Source organism: Schistocerca serialis, chromosome 5 (assembly GCF_023864345.2).
Source record: "Schistocerca serialis cubense isolate TAMUIC-IGC-003099 chromosome 5, iqSchSeri2.2, whole genome shotgun sequence".
Taxonomy (NCBI): domain Eukaryota; kingdom Metazoa; phylum Arthropoda; class Insecta; order Orthoptera; family Acrididae; genus Schistocerca; species Schistocerca serialis.
The window spans coordinates 219114894-219130785 of NC_064642.1; the positions used below are offsets into that span (position 1 = coordinate 219114894).

Genomic DNA, 15892 nt, shown 5'->3' on the forward strand with positions numbered 1-15892 from the left:
TGAAAGAAGACTTAATTTTTTAAAATTAGAATGTAACCCTTACAAACTGTTCATACCACTATTATTACTACTGTCACCTTAACCCCTACACCTCACTTACAAACTGTTCATACCACTATTATTACTACTGTCACCTTAACCCTTACACCTTACTTTTGATGTATCTATTAACATTTAATTTAGGTTGTAAGGCTCATTACCATTTCTGAATAGTAATTACTGCAATAATATGACACATTCTACCATCTAGCAAAACACTTGCATTAAGGATCCAGGGAACTCAAAAATAAATAAAATAAAAATAAATAAAATAAGAACTGCTGTTCATGCAGTAAAGTTGCCACACCAGGCGTGAAAATTTATTTTTTGTTCTTTTTTTTAACTAACTCTGTTCACACAACATTTTGTGGACATTGACCATATAGTAAGCAAGTGGTGCAAGCAGAGGTGAGGTTGTGGTTCCATCAATAAAATCAAACATTCTACAGTGACAGTATCAAACTGGTCTCTCATTTGGAGAAATATGTTCATCACCAGGGTGACTACATTGAGAAACAAATATGTAGACACAGAGAATAAGGATGTAGAGTGTTAATAAAGTTTGTTTTACTTAAAAAGCTTTAAGAGTTTCCACATTATAAAATCAGAAGCATTACTGTTCAGCAAAACATTGTATACATAATCTGTTCTGGGTCTGACACTTTTATTGAAATTTATTTTATTTTGCAGCCTACTACTCCTATTCTAGGAGGTCTCACAAAAGCTGATGTCAATGATCCATACATCAAGAATGTATCAGCTTTTGCACTGCCTACAATTAATAGGAAATTCGATGCAACTTTCAAGATAGCTCGAATTATCAGTGCAGAAACTCAGGTAAAGAAAAAACTCAACTTCAAAATATGATTGTAACATTTGGAAGTGTTGGAGTTAATGTGCTGCAATTTCAGTTTGCCATTTTTATTGTTATTAATTAGCAAGAACATATCTGTATAATCTCTTAAAATAAAATACTCTTGTGTGTTACTGAATGGTACTACTGATCTATCAGGTTATTATTATTGGGACCAGCTATAGTAATACACCTGTTATTCTTTACAGCTAGCTGCATAAAAATATCAACTATTACTGAAGAATTTTTTATTAAGGTTACTGTAATGAATAATCTTGAGCCTAATTTGTGAAAATTTTGCTGCTGCTGTATTAATGAACTGCTGCAAATATACCTCTTGCACATGCTTGTCAGAGATTTTCACTGAAGTGATGAGGTTCATTTGGAGGAGTTGTCTTGTAGTATCAGTAGGCTATATCTTTTATTTAGAACTAGGCATCTTGCAAGAATCATTGTGTTAAAAAGCCTCCTTTTTTCATATTGTTTTTATATAACACTATGGTTATCAGTTTTCTTCTCTGAAGTGTGTGTATTTTCCTTTCGTTTTATTGTATTTCTGAAGGTTTCCTACTTTCCATTGTTGTCACTCCTATATAATATTTTAAATTCATTTTTATGAAAGTATATATGTCACAATGATGTTTTATTGGAAATTGTCATGGTGGGACTAGGGTTATGTAAAAACAAAAGTGAATTATTACAAAAAAGTTAAATTAATAGTATTATTTATTTAAAATGTGTAGCATCAGTATTGGTTTCAAGTTGACAAATGCTTTCCCAGATGTCAGTGCACGTTTAAAATCAGATGTACCTTGTGGTGTGCACTTGATGTTGACTTTTGCCACAGCAAAAGAAGTGAACATCATATGTACAGCATAAGTTAAATGAAGTTTTAAACATGAATACCCATCTTGATATGAATATGTTGGTGCAGTATCATTACTGGCACTATTTGTTTTTAATAAATGGTAGTACTAACAATGGTTGGCTGGTTAGTTAGTTTCGTGTTCCATGAATAAGTTGCATGGTAATTCATAATGGTATGAAATGATCCATTGCAAATTATTGTTATTATTAATAATATTATTAGGTCTACAACTCTGCTTCTGCCATTTTGCTGTAGACAGCATTCATATAAAGTACTGGCGCAAGTAAGCTTAGGCATTTGAGAACATAATGCCATCAAAATATTAGTCAGTTTTTGATTGCATCTTAAAGTTATTATCAGCTGAATATGTCAACTTATGAGCCCTATTCTCATGATCTGCGGGAGGTTACAATTTTCTGCTTTGATATGAAGAAATCTGCAGCTGAGGCTCATAAAAAGCTAAGTAAGACCTATGATGAGATGCCTGTTAGTGACAGAACTTTGCAGAAAATGGTTTCCATGCTTCAAGAACAGTGATTTTGACATTGAAGACCATCATGGTTGTGAAAGAGAGAAAGCTTTTGATGCTACTGCAACTGACAGAAACAATCACAGGAGATTGTTACAGAAAGCAATTGATGTGTTTGAGCTAATCACTGAAAGACAAACGGCCACAATACAGTGATAGACAATACAGCAAGACAGTGCACGACCCCAAGTCAAAAATCCCATCAAACCATACTTGGAAATATTGAACTGGGAAGTTCTACCCCACCTTTTGTATTCTCCAGATATTCCTCCCTTTCACTGCCACCTTTCTCGATGTATGGCACATGGCCTAGATGACTAGCACTTGCAGTCGTGTGAACAAGTGCAAAATTGGATCGATTCATGGCTCCTCTCTAAAGATGCCCAGTTTATACACTGCGGGATTCATATGCTGCCCTAAAGCTAGGAGAAAGCAGGGGTCAGTGATGACGAATACTTTGAATAGTAAATTTTTTGTAGGTTTTTCACAATGAAGTTTTGAACTTCAAGAAAAAATGGTAGAAGCAAAGTTGAAGACCTAGTATATATTTTTTTAAATACACAGATGCGAGTTAACAACTCCTAACTGCCACCTTTTATGCTTTACAATAATAGAAATTCTTCTGTGGAACATAAGGAGTTGGTTGCTGTTTTTCCTTTTTTGTAAGAATTAACCTGTATAAGTCAACATATTTGCCAAACACCCTTATCTGAATAATGAGCCAGCACATGGTTTCTGTAAAGCTTTTGATTTATTTTTCTGCAACATAATTATAACTTATGAGTTACAAAGGTTGTGTAAATTCCCAGTGAGATCATCATCATCATCATCATCTTGGACAGTTTCCAGCCACTGGCTGGGTCTGTCGGGAACACAAGCCTCTCCATCGTGTTCTGTCTTTCCACCATTCCCCCTCTTCCACGTTCATCCAGTTCTCTCCTCTTCTCGCCACACGTTCCTTCACTCCCTTCACCCATCTATCTCTTGGTCTTCCCCTGGGCCTCTTCCCCTCCAGTTGCAGACCAAACATCCTCTTTGGAATTCTTCCCTCATCCATTCTCTTCATGTGTCCATACCACTGCAGTCTTGATTTTTCTATCCTGTCCTGTACTGGTTCCTCCTTTAGTCTTTCCCTCACATACACATTTCGCAATCTGTCTCGTCTTGTTACACTCAATCTGCTCCTCTGGAACTTCATTTCACTAGCTTGTATTCTACTTTTGTTGCTTTTGTGCATTACCCATGTCTCACTTCCGTATGCCAATATGGGGACAAAGTAGGTTCAGTATATAATTCCCTTGGATTTCTGTGGCACCTCCTTGCTCCAAATAAGCCCCCTAATGCATTTGAAGAACTGCCCTGCTTTTCTGCACCTTTCATTTATTTCCATTGCGTTTCCCCCCTTACTTTCAATCATGCTTCCCAGGTACTTGAAGTTCTCTACCACTTGTAGTTTTTCCCCTCCACAAGTTATATCCACATTTGGCCTATTCTTCTTCCTTGTTGTGACAATTATTTCACTTTTCTTTGCAGAGAAATGCATTCCATATTGTGCTGCCGTTGCCTCCCATACATCTAACTGCTCTTGCATCTCCTTCTCGCAATTTCCCCATAACATCAGGTCATCGGCAAAAAGCACTGCTTTCATTTTATGATCTCCAATTGCATCTGATACTTGCTGTAGGATTTCATCCATAACAATAATAAACAATAAAGGCGAAAGTGCACTTCCCTGTCGCAGCCCATTTTCCAGCTTGAACCATGCAGTACGTTCCCTCCCCACTTTCACACAACTCTCACTTCCCTCATACATTTTTCTGACTTTTCGTGTTATCTCTTCATCTATCCCTTTTGCGTTCAGCACATCCCAGAGCTTGTCCCTATGGATACTGCCATACGCCTTCTCAATATCTAAAAAGGCCATGATTAAGACCTTCCCGTACTCATAGTGCCTTTCCTGCAGTTGCCTTACCGCAAATATGAGGTCCGTTGTTGATCTTCCCGGTCTGAAACCATACTGCTCCTCTTGCAGTCTACTTTCAATACTGCTTCTTATTCTCTTCTCCAGGATCTTTTCATAGATTTTTCCACAGTGGCATAGCAGGGTGATTCCTCTGTAGTTCTCACATCTCCTTTTATCCCCTTTCTTGAAGATCGGGACTATAATTCCTTTCTTCCAATCCTCAGGAATTCTGTTCTCCTTCCACACCACCCTCAGCACTCTGTATAGCCACTGGGTTGCTACTTCTGCTGCTCGTATCATATCCACTGTTACTTCGTCCCAACCTGGTGCCTTGCCCCCTTTCATCCTCTTTATGGCTTCTTCCACTTCATTCCAAATTAGATCATCAATTTCCCCACTATTATAATCATCTGCTGCCTTAGGCTCTCCATCGCTGTTAGTTACCCGCTTGGCGGCATTCAACAGATCTTCAAAGTACTCCTTCCAAATCTTTTTGAGCTCATGCATTTCCTCCACAACTCTTCCATTATTATCCACGATCCTCAGGCACTCGCTTCTGTCGTTCCTCTTATTTCTTACCATGGTGTAAAGTACTTTTTTGTTCCCTTCACTGTCCTCTTCTAACATTCTTGTCCATTTTTCCATCCACTTCTTCTTCTCCGCCATTACTATGGTCTGTGCCGCTTTCTTGCTTTCCTTATATTTTACCCTAGCTTCCTCTGTTCGGGTCTGGAGCCATTCTCTGAAGGCTTTGCTCTTTCGAAGTACTGCCTCTTTACATATGTTGTTCCACCATGGGGTTTCCTTACTTCTCCTCTTTGTGCTGGTTCTTCCGCACACAGTCTCAGCTGCCTCAACTAGAGCCCTCTTAAAATCTCCCCATTCTTCTTCCACTGTTCTCTGATCTTCCTTTGGTAGCTTCTTCCTGATCAGTGCCTGGTACTGGGTCCTCCGTTCATCCTCTTTCAGCATCCATGTCTTCAACCTTCTCTCCTGTATGTATGTTGCCCTCCTATCTTTTTTCTCTCTCAGGGTGGCTACCAACAGCCGATGGTCACTGTCTAAGGCCTCAGATGGAATGACCTTAACATCTGTGAGGCTGCTCATCATCTGCCTATCCACTTGTACATAGTCTACTACTGAAGTTTGGGACCAGTCTCCATTGTACCAAGTTATTTTGTGGCTACTTCTCTTCTTGTACCAGGAATTTGCGATCGCCAGCCCATTCCTCTTGCAGAATTCCAGCAACAATTTTCCTTCTCTATTTCGGTTCCCCCAGCCCTCTGGTCCCATTATCTCCTCGAATCCTTTCCTGTCTGTGCCAACATGTGCATTGAGGTCATGCATTGCATTGCATTGCATTGAGATCATACACAACTCAAACTAAAGGGAGATACACAATCAACTTGTACAGTATTACAATAAAATTCTTAAGCTTTCTATGCTCTTGATCTGTATCACTTTCTCCAAGGTGATATTTGTAATGCCTCTGTACCCTGGCAAGCCTTGCCTAGCATCATGGTTGGGTGTTCATACTGCAGATTTCTGTTGGATGGATGGTAGATTGGAGGTATGATGCACAGCAGGCCAATAAAGTTCTAGTATTGGAATTTATTTAGCCTTGGAAGGACAACTTGTGTATACCTGCCCAGGACTGTGGTCTCAAATCTGTTTTTTCAAAATCCAGTATCATGTTAATTGGCTGCTTATAAAACTGTTTTATTGACTGTCCTTTCTTGAAAAGCATATATGTACTACATATAGTACAGGGTTATTACAAATGATTGAAGCAATTTCACAGCTCTACAATAACTTTATTATTTGAGATATTTTCACAATGCTTTGCACACACATACAAAAACTCAAAAAGTTTTTTTAGGCATTCACAAATGTTCGATATGTGACCCTTTAGTGATTCAGCAGACATCAAGCCAATAATCAAGTTTCTCCCACACTCGGCGCGGCATGTCCCCATCAATGAGTTCGAAAGCATCGTTGATGCGAGCTTGCAGTTCTTGGTAGAGGAGGTTTAAACACTGAATCTTTCACATAACCCCACAGAAAGAAATCGCATGGGGTTAAGTCGGGAGAGCATGGAGGCCATGACATGAATTGCTGATCAGGATCTCCACCACGACCGATCCATCGGTTTTCCAATCTCCTGTTTAAGAAATGCCGAACATCATGATGGAAGTGCGGTGGAGCACCATCCTGTTGAAAGATGAAGTCAGCGCTGTCGGTCTCCAGTTGTGGCATGAGCCAATTTTCCAGCATGTCCAGATACACGTGTCCTGTAACCTTTTTTTTCGCAAAAGAAAAAGGGGCCGTAAACTTTGAACCGTGAGATTACACAAAACACGTTAACTTTTGGTGAATTGCGAATTTGCTGCACGAATGCGTGAGGATTCTCTACCGCCCAGATTCGCACATTGTGTCTGTTCACTTCACCATTAAGAAAAAATGTTGCTTCATCATTGAAAACAAGTTTCGCACTGAACGAATCCTCTTCCATGAGCTGTTGCAACCGCACCGAAAATTCAAAGCGTTTGACTTTGTCATCGGGTGTCAGGGCTTGTAGCAATTGTAAACGGTAAGGTTTCTGCTTTAGTCTTTTCCGTAAGATATTCCAAACCGTTGGCTGTGGTACGTTTAGCTCCCTGCTTGCTTTATTCGTTGACTTCCGCGGGCTACGCGTGAAACTTGCCCGCACGCGTTCAACCGTTTCTTCGCTCACTGCAGGCCGACCCATTGATTTCCCCTTACAGAGGCACGCAGAAGCTTTAAACTGCGCATACCATTGCCACATGGGGTTAGCAGTTGGTGGATCTTTGTTGAACTTCGTCCTGAAGTGTCGTTGAACTGTTATGATTGACTGATGTGAGTGCATTTCAAGCACGACATACGCTTTCTCGGCTCCTGTCGCCATTTTGTCTCACTGCGCTCTCGAGCACTGTGGCGGCAGAAACCTGAAGTGCGACTTCAGCCAAACAAAACTTTATGAGTTTTTCTATGTATCTGTAGTGTGTCGTGACCATATGTCAATGAATGGAGCTACAGTGAATTTATGAAATCGCTTCAGTCATTTGTAATAGCCCTGTATATGCCATTCACTGCATTCTAAAGGTAGTCTCAGGGGATAATCTGTTTTGAAGTGTTTTTTTCCATCTGCATGATAGGAAATGCTTACAAAAATTTAGCAACCACCTGTTGTCAGTGCTCTGGAACATAAATTTCTCTCCAACAGTAACATTTAGTTTCCTCAATGATCCTGAAATAATGACACTCATTCAGATAATGTCTACTCAGTGGAGCCTTATCTGCACATGCATGACAGTGCATGGACCACCATGTTACAAAAAGCCCCATAAAAAATGTGATTTTTCAGGGAGTCATATGTGGGTTCAGTTAATTACAGAGATAAAAGGTCAAATGTTTTAACCCTTGGCCTAGTGTCCATTTGTATACACATCAGAAGAAAGGGCATAATGTAGCTCTCCTATAGCACAGGGTCAAAATTTAAACATTAGACACTTCCTCCAGACCAAGCAAATTGAGAATGTTGGTTGGTTCTCTGCATTATAGTAATCAGTAGTTCTGCATCCACGCTGACTGGATCACAATGGTAAAAGTCAACCATCAGGAAAAAAAATGACATTATTGCTCACATGATGCATTTCGGAATTTATCCATCATCAGATATCCAGGAGCAATTTTTGCACATGGATATAGCTTTTCTGCTTATATGTGAAACAAACATTTGTATGACTTTGTCACGTTTATATTCTTCTGCACTAGGTGTGGTCTAGAACAGATCTTAGGCAGCTTATAAAAGCACCATTTGTTCATGGCCAGTTCCTGAGAAAGCCCCAAAAACCATAATGTTCAGGTACCAAAAGTACTAAATGTGAGGATGGTCACTTGTATTATTTCTGTTCATGACAAATTGTAGAAATTTTCACCACCTATTCTTATGATGATATTCTAGGGAACTTAGAAATTTTTTTGATATCGTTAGCCATTACCGAGATCCAGAAATTCAAAGTTACCACATTTATGCACATATAATATGCATGAAATATGTGGTCTGAGGAATAAATATGGTTTTAACCAATGTAACACTTGCCAAGAGTTCTGGGGTAATTCTGAGGCCATTGCAAGGATTCTGAATTGCCTTTTTTCGACAATGAATGGTGGTCCTGGCATTGTAAGCACCTTACAAAAATTTATTTTGTCATATTACATTCTTTGTACATGAAAATAAAACACCACATTTTTTGCTATATTGTAGGTGTAGCCTAAAATGTTGTACACTTTTATGTAAAGTAGTATGAAGGGAACTTGAATTTGATGGGAGATGATGATGTGTTAACCTTATATTATTTATATTATACTTGCCAACAGCCTTGCTGCAGTTGTGACACCAGTTCCTGTCAGATCACTGAAGGTAAGCGCTGTTGGGATTGGCTAGCACTTGGATGGGTGACAGTCTGAGTCTGCTGAGTGCCGTTGGCAAGGGGGGAGCACTAAGCCTTTGTGAGACCAATTGAGGAGTTATTTGGCTGAGAAGTAGTGGCTCTGATCACAAAAACTGAGAATGTCCTGGTGAATGGTGTGCTGACCACATGCCTCTCCATATCCACATCCAGTGATCCGTATCGGCTGAGAATGACGTGGCAGTCAGTCGATATGTTGGCCCTTCCCAGACCTGCTCAGACAGAATTATGTTATGCTTACTTATTTCTTGTTTGTACATATCAAAGTATGTAAATGTGTAGAAGTATATAAAGAAGCTGTCAAAACTCTACTGACTTATGGAATTCTTTTCATGTAAGACATCCTTCTGTGGCAGGAAAAAAAAGGGGAGCAGTCGAAAAACGCTACTACTGGAGAACAAAAAGGTGAATATGCTCCTCTTTAAAAGACTGACTGAAAAAGGGTAACCAGCTACCACAATCTCGATTCTATCTTTCTCAGCAAAAATTTTGGTATGTGAACATATTCACACTATTTTGTGCTGAAAGAGAGTAGCAGAGAGACAGTGGCAGTGGAAGAGAGAGGAGACATTGCCAGACGGACAGGAAGAGATAGGAGACAGTGATGGCCAGAGAGAGAAAGTGGCCATGAAAGAGAAAGAGAGCTATATGAAGAAAATTGCAGTGGGATCCAAAGAGAGAGGAGACAATGGAAATGAAAAAGATGAGTTAAGCCCATACTTAGGTTTGGGGAGTGTGTGGACCCATCTAGACCAACAAAATTTAAAACAAAAAAATTTGATCATGTTTCCCCATCCCATATACTCACATGTTAAAGTTGACTGCTCTAGGAATTGAAACCCCCACACCATTCCATCCCCGAGGGCATATGTGGAGAGGAGACAATGGTTGTTGAAGAGAAGGACAGCAGACTGTTAGTGAGAAAGAAAGAGGCAGAGGCAATGGGAGAGAAGAAGAATGGGTCAGAGACATTGGCAGTGGGGCACAGTCATGGAGAAGGAGACAGTGGTGTGGATGAACATGAGAAATGGATGAAGACTTTTGACAGTGGAACAGACAGGCAGGAGACAGTGCCAGTTAGAGAAAAAACATGCGGCACTGGGAGAGGGACGTATATAGACAGTGCAGCAAGAGGGAGATGCCGTTATGAAGGTTTCACTAAAAAACTAAAACGAAAAAAAAACTCTGCCCAAACAGGCCATGAAGGCCCAATGGTACCGACCAGCTGCCATGTCATTCTCAGCCCACAGATGTGGGAAAATGATTGAGAAAGTTCTGTGTTAAGAGTATGAATTTGTTTGCATGCTAAAATTGTGGTGAGGAAGGCAGAAGGAAGACTCATGCAGCTGATTTCGCACTTATTCCACAGTATTTTAAAGAGGAGCATATTTGCATTTTGTTCTCTGACAGGCACATTTTTCAACTGGTGGTTAATGTTTCCATACCTGTATTGTTCATGATCCACAAACAGAATTTTACTACCAGATGGCTTATTTTTTCCCTACCACAGTTACAATTAAAGGCCTTGATGTATTTCACACCTGTTGGTAATGCTTGGAGAAATCTCAATAAGCGAGAAATTGGTTTTTGGTGATCTCAATAATGCTCATACAGTGTCTTAATCTGTTTCACCTGATCAATTTGTTTGTGATTTTCCCTAACATTACGACTGAAAATTTTACTCTCTAAAGTGTTATCAAGTTCAAAGCCCATATCAAAATCAATATTTATTGCTTCCAAATCACAGCGTGCCATTTGAGAGTAACAACAAGAACAGAAGGGCTATGCAGTTATCTCTACTGTCCATTGAGAAAAACTGATGAATTCAGACCTTGTAGTTGGTTCTCCTGCTAAATCTTGGCATCCACCAGATTCCTAGCTTACCATCCTCATTATCTTAACAAAAAAAACACACACATCCAACTGTATACAAACAGAAACTGCATTTAGTTCCATTGACTTCTAAGTGTTTTGTACAAACAAAATGGCAAAGGTACAGACATTGGAATTACTGAAGGAAAATTTTAGATTACTTCAAAAAATCAGAAAGCTCTTTTAGACACACTTAGACTTAGCCTCAAGCTTTGGTGTATGCAGTGTAGTGCAGCAGTTACCATTGCTGGCTGATGTTGTGTGTCACAAGTTCAAACCATACCTCCAACAGTTAATTGTTATTTAGTATTTATAATTTCTGGAAGGTTTGTGAAATGTATTATGTGTGTATATTCCAAAATATTTGGTGTTTGTATAAATTGCTTGACCATCCACCCAGGTGTCTGTTCTTGTTCAGACAGCCAGTAATAAACATGCTTCCACTTCTAAGTGTTGTGCTTCACTGATGACCCTGCTTTTCATCACAATGGCTCCAGTAAGACAGTGTAAAAGATGTGTCCTGTGTGGACAGAAATGGAATACAATTGCAGCCTTTTGTTGTTGATGGATATAACTGTAGCAAATTAGCAAAAAAGCTCTGACTGAAGTTGTTCCCTAACAGATCACTCATCTGCATATCTTTTGTCACAGGCATTGAACTTCATTTCTTACAGCAGTTGTTTCATTGTCTGGTAAGGAATTGATCACAAAAGAGGCAGTAGGGTAGCTACAGATGACAAAAGTCAGGATAATCAGAAGAAACACATATTCAAAAACAAATATGAATGAGAGTTAGCCCTGTCACAAGTTTCCATAAATTATCATTCACAGAATGTAGCCACTGGGCAAGCAATGGATATGCTGTATGGCAAGTTGATAGTACACAAGTTCACACAAGAAAACCATCTACAGAATAAAGACCAGTCCCCAGAGAGAGCACATAAATAAAATAATGGGTATCACAATTACAGAAGAAACTAAGCATTGGTCATGATTATGATAACAGTAACAGGGGTGCCAAAACAGCTTATCATGCTACCTGCTGATCTGCAGCACCAGTATCTTGTGGTGCAGATGTAGCAATAGTACAGTCACAATCATTGTAACAATGTGCTTAGTAACTCTAAACATTACCAGTGGTTCGCAGGTGACTAACCTAGGCTGTTTCCAAGGTAATGGGAATCACTGGCCACTAAATGCAGGTGACTGCCATACAAAAAGCCTTTCAGTGTTGGCACCTGTATAATCTGCAACAGAATGGGCTGGAGAGCCGCTCCCAAGGTTATTTAAAGACTGGTCAATAGGCTAAGGTGCACCTTCATCGAACAGAACTGGCACAAAGTCTCAGAACTTGGGAGAACTCTGTATGCCTCCACCTCTGCATGGCGTCAACAATGATTCTAAGCAATGTCCAAAAACTGATCTAGATTGTGCTATCATTTGTGTTTTCTATTTTAGTTAAACAGGGAATGTTAAATTTGTCATGCCCTCTTCAACCAATAGCCCTCTATGTAGACAGTACCTTATTACTGTCTGTGGAGTTGGGAAAATTAATTTAGTAGTGTCAAGTCAGTAATTATATTTGATGGCTTATTAATCAATTAATGAACTGTCTGATTTAGATATCAGTTTACTTGAAATTTTATTTGGAGTCCAAACCTGTGATCAGAATTAAAGGATTAATTTTAACACTCTCACTTCCTTTGTGGCGAGGACTGGTCTGGACAGATGCTGTAGCCTTGACAAGCAAATTTTGTGTCTGACAAAGTTACTGCATTACAGCTGCCTCCTCAAGAGTATGATTTGGGAATCAGCTGCCCTCAAAGAAAACAGAGCTCCTCTCGACTCCAGTAAATAACAACAACAAAAAGCACACAAACAGTACAATTAGGACACTTAATAAACAGGAATAATTTTTTTAATGAATGGTACCTAGCAGGACTACCTCTGTACAACATTTTATAAAATAATTCCTCAGCCTAAGTACAATTTTCCCTCAATACTCTGTCCACTAATTTTTACGGTTTTTAATTTCACTGTGAGAAGGACGTCAGTGTGACCAAATGGGACCCTTTGCATAGACAATATTTACCAGCGCTGTAATTACTATCATTAACCTGACCCAGATCACTACACTAAATTAAAGCATTAGTTTTACTGGGTGGATCACTGAACAAGAATTCAATTGGCCCTTTAATTTTACACTAAACACAGGCACTCACAACTCTCGGTCAGGTGAACAAAAGGACACATCCTGCTGTCGACTCTGTCAGAGGCTGGCGTGAGGGGATAATCGGCGAGCAGGTGGGTCAGTCCTGTAACTGACGCAAGCAGTGATCACTACCCTTCACAGCTGCACTGACCACATCCCAATGACAGGAGCTGCAGCCTTTCGTCAATGGCTCCAAAAACCATTCCAGTGCCTTAACTCATTGTTCCCTACTGACCTGTGAGCTTGAGAGGCATGTGTGTGCTGCAAGCTGTCACCACTTTGTAATAAGCTGTCTGGTTAATACTTTAAATGCACCAAAGACTTGTGTTTTCGGCACTCTCTGAGGGAATAGCCAGCAACAGGCTATATATGGTGAACCATTTGCAGAATGCCCTCTGATAGTCTTCAGCTGTCGCAGTAAAACCTTAGATTAGATTATATTTGGTTTTCATTTCATATACCCAAACATGAGATGATTCTTGTGAGTGTGGAACAAGTCAGAAAGTATAACATAAAAAACATAAAACATATGAATACAATACTCACTACCCTGGTCATTTGTCAGGAGATTGTCAAAATAGGTGAATACATTACAGTAAAATGGAACTGCTAATATTTACACAACAGAAAAACTGTCACAATAAAACACAATTATGCTCTTTTAATAAATTAATCATAAACAAAATACCTTATTTCGTCTATTGTGACCAAGTGCTGTTAAAACTGAAATCTAACAGACATTTTTACTTAAGCTGGTCTGACAGTCCCTGTTAAGATATTCGTCTATAGAGTATAGGGAGTTGTCTGTCAAAAAGTCTATCAAACTCTGTTTAAACTGTGCTTTATCTGTAACCAAGTTTTTAATGGTTGCTGGCAATTTATTGAAAATGTGTGTTCCTGAATCTTGAACCCCTTTTTGGACCATGATAAGTGATTTTAGGTCTTTATGCAGATTTTTCTTATTCCTAGTATTGATACTATGTATTGAGCTATTGGTTGGAAATAGAGATATATTACTTTGAACAAATTTCATTAAGGAATAAATACACTGGGAAGCAGTGGCTAGAATACAAAGTTCCTTGAATAGGTTTCTACATGATGTTCTTGCATTTACACTATGAATGAGTCTTATTACATGCCTTTGCACACTAAAAACTTTTGCTCAGTTTGCCCAATTACTCCAGAATATGATCCCATATGACTTAACAGAATGAAAGTAAGTAAAGTATGCAATTTATATGTATACAGTAAACATAAAAATCAGGCTTGCAGTCTCTGTGATACCTCTTCAACTTTGAGTGCCCAACACTTATATAGTACTTTAAGGTAACATGATTCTTTTTATTAGGCTGAGAAAGCCTTTGGGCTGTCTGTTCGCTGGCAACAGCACTGCATTAATTTTCCTACCCTTCAGTTTCTTCTCAGCTACATCTCTTAGCTTAATATAGTGTTATAATATTCCCTTTAACACTACATTTATTGTTTTTCCCTTATCCCCCACATTTATTTTCCCATTGAAATCATTATGCCTGGATGAAGCTGCTACATAGATACTAATCTCACCACAAGGCAGCTTTTTCCTTTACAGATCCATGTTTCCCATACTTTCTATTTTCTAGAATTGCTGAAAGAAGTGTGTGTTAAGACCAACACAATCATAATGGTATTGTGATTGTTCATCTCCAACTATCTATTTTTCTTAACCAATTTTCTTCCCCACATTAAGTCATTCTCCTCTCACTATGCATTTTTTGCAGTGTATTCCTTGAAATGCCTCCTGATAGTAGGATTTGACCTCCATTGACATAAAAAAAATATAAGAACTTGACACTTATCATCTCATCTAACCCCCTTCATCCTATTTTCCTAGTGAAATGTTAGCATCATATGAATTTTATGATTCACTTCTAGACAGTAGCCCGAGTGACAGTGGTGTTCAGTGTGTGTGTGTGTGTGTGTGTGTGTGTGTGTGTGTAATCTAACGTCTTGACACTGTTGTGAAGTCCTTGGTATTAGAGATCAGTTCACAAACATAATCTGCCATTGGCAAATAATAGGGAGGGGGGGGGGGGGAGATGGCTTATGATTGCATCCAGTCATGCTTGTCATGCATGACGGTCACTTTCCCATTGCTACCTCAAGAGGAACAAACTCCATTTCATTACTACCCTTTCCACCTACACCCACTGCAAGACATGCACTCTATATTTCCAGTTTCACTATTCCAGTTCACCACAAGCCTTTTCCCAGCAGTATCAGCCATTTGTCCTTATTAAACCCTGTAAATTTTTCCTCAGTTTTCTTCTTAATACTTGATAATCATCACACAGTTATATAAATCACATCAACTTATAACTAGAGAATGTGTTCTGCCACCATTTGATGAGTAGCTTTCTTTTCTATCCTATTAAATTATTTTGTTAAAGATTGATTGTTTTCATTGTTATATTAGCCCATGTTAACACATTACCTTAGGCACACACAGCATAAAGGGAAATCATCACAAGCTCACCCTTTATTTCATAGCAAATGCAAATTAAATGGACTACAATATCATCACAAATTCACATTCAAGAACGCTGAACTAGAGTTTGAAATTAATTTATGGGTGTGAATGGCTCTGATTGATGAACAGCCTGATATTTGCAATGTTCTGTATGCCTTTCTCTGCACCGATATCTGGGTTGACAACTATGTAGGAGCTATAGGACTGATCACATAGAACTTTTTCAACTTCGTAGGGACGTCATACAGTAGATAGAACTTGCCTTTCTTTTCTAAGAGGTCAGACCAGTGATGGTTTCAAACTAGAACCAAATCACCTTCCTTAATCATAGGGTTCCTGGCTGTGCAATCATGGTGCACCTGATGGTGAGCTTCATTCCTCCTCATTCTTGTTAGGGAATTTGACAATTTTGTTTGTAGTTCCTCTTCTGGGGAAGGAGGTAACTGCACTGTGGTTATGAGGGGTGTAATTACTGGCCCCTTGAGCATAAGACCGGCTGGGGAACAGCTTGTAGCATTGTGAATTAAACTGTTAACAATCTCTTTGAACTGCAGTAT

The 15892-nt window shown here is 39.2% G+C and overlaps 1 protein-coding gene across 8 annotated transcripts in view; it reads left to right on the plus strand.

Moving 5' to 3' along the window:
* LOC126482327 (uncharacterized) overlaps positions 1–15892 on the plus strand; it is a 463601-nt gene that overhangs the window by 43776 nt on the left and 403933 nt on the right. For all 8 annotated transcript variants that reach the window (XR_007587631.1, XM_050106380.1, XM_050106385.1 and 5 more), the window contains exon 2: positions 730–876. Coding sequence is in view for 7 of the 8 variants with exons in the window: in XM_050106380.1 (XP_049962337.1) it covers positions 730–876 (147 nt within the window). In the remaining variant the exon portion in view is untranslated. The remainder of the gene's footprint in view (positions 1–729; positions 877–15892) is intronic.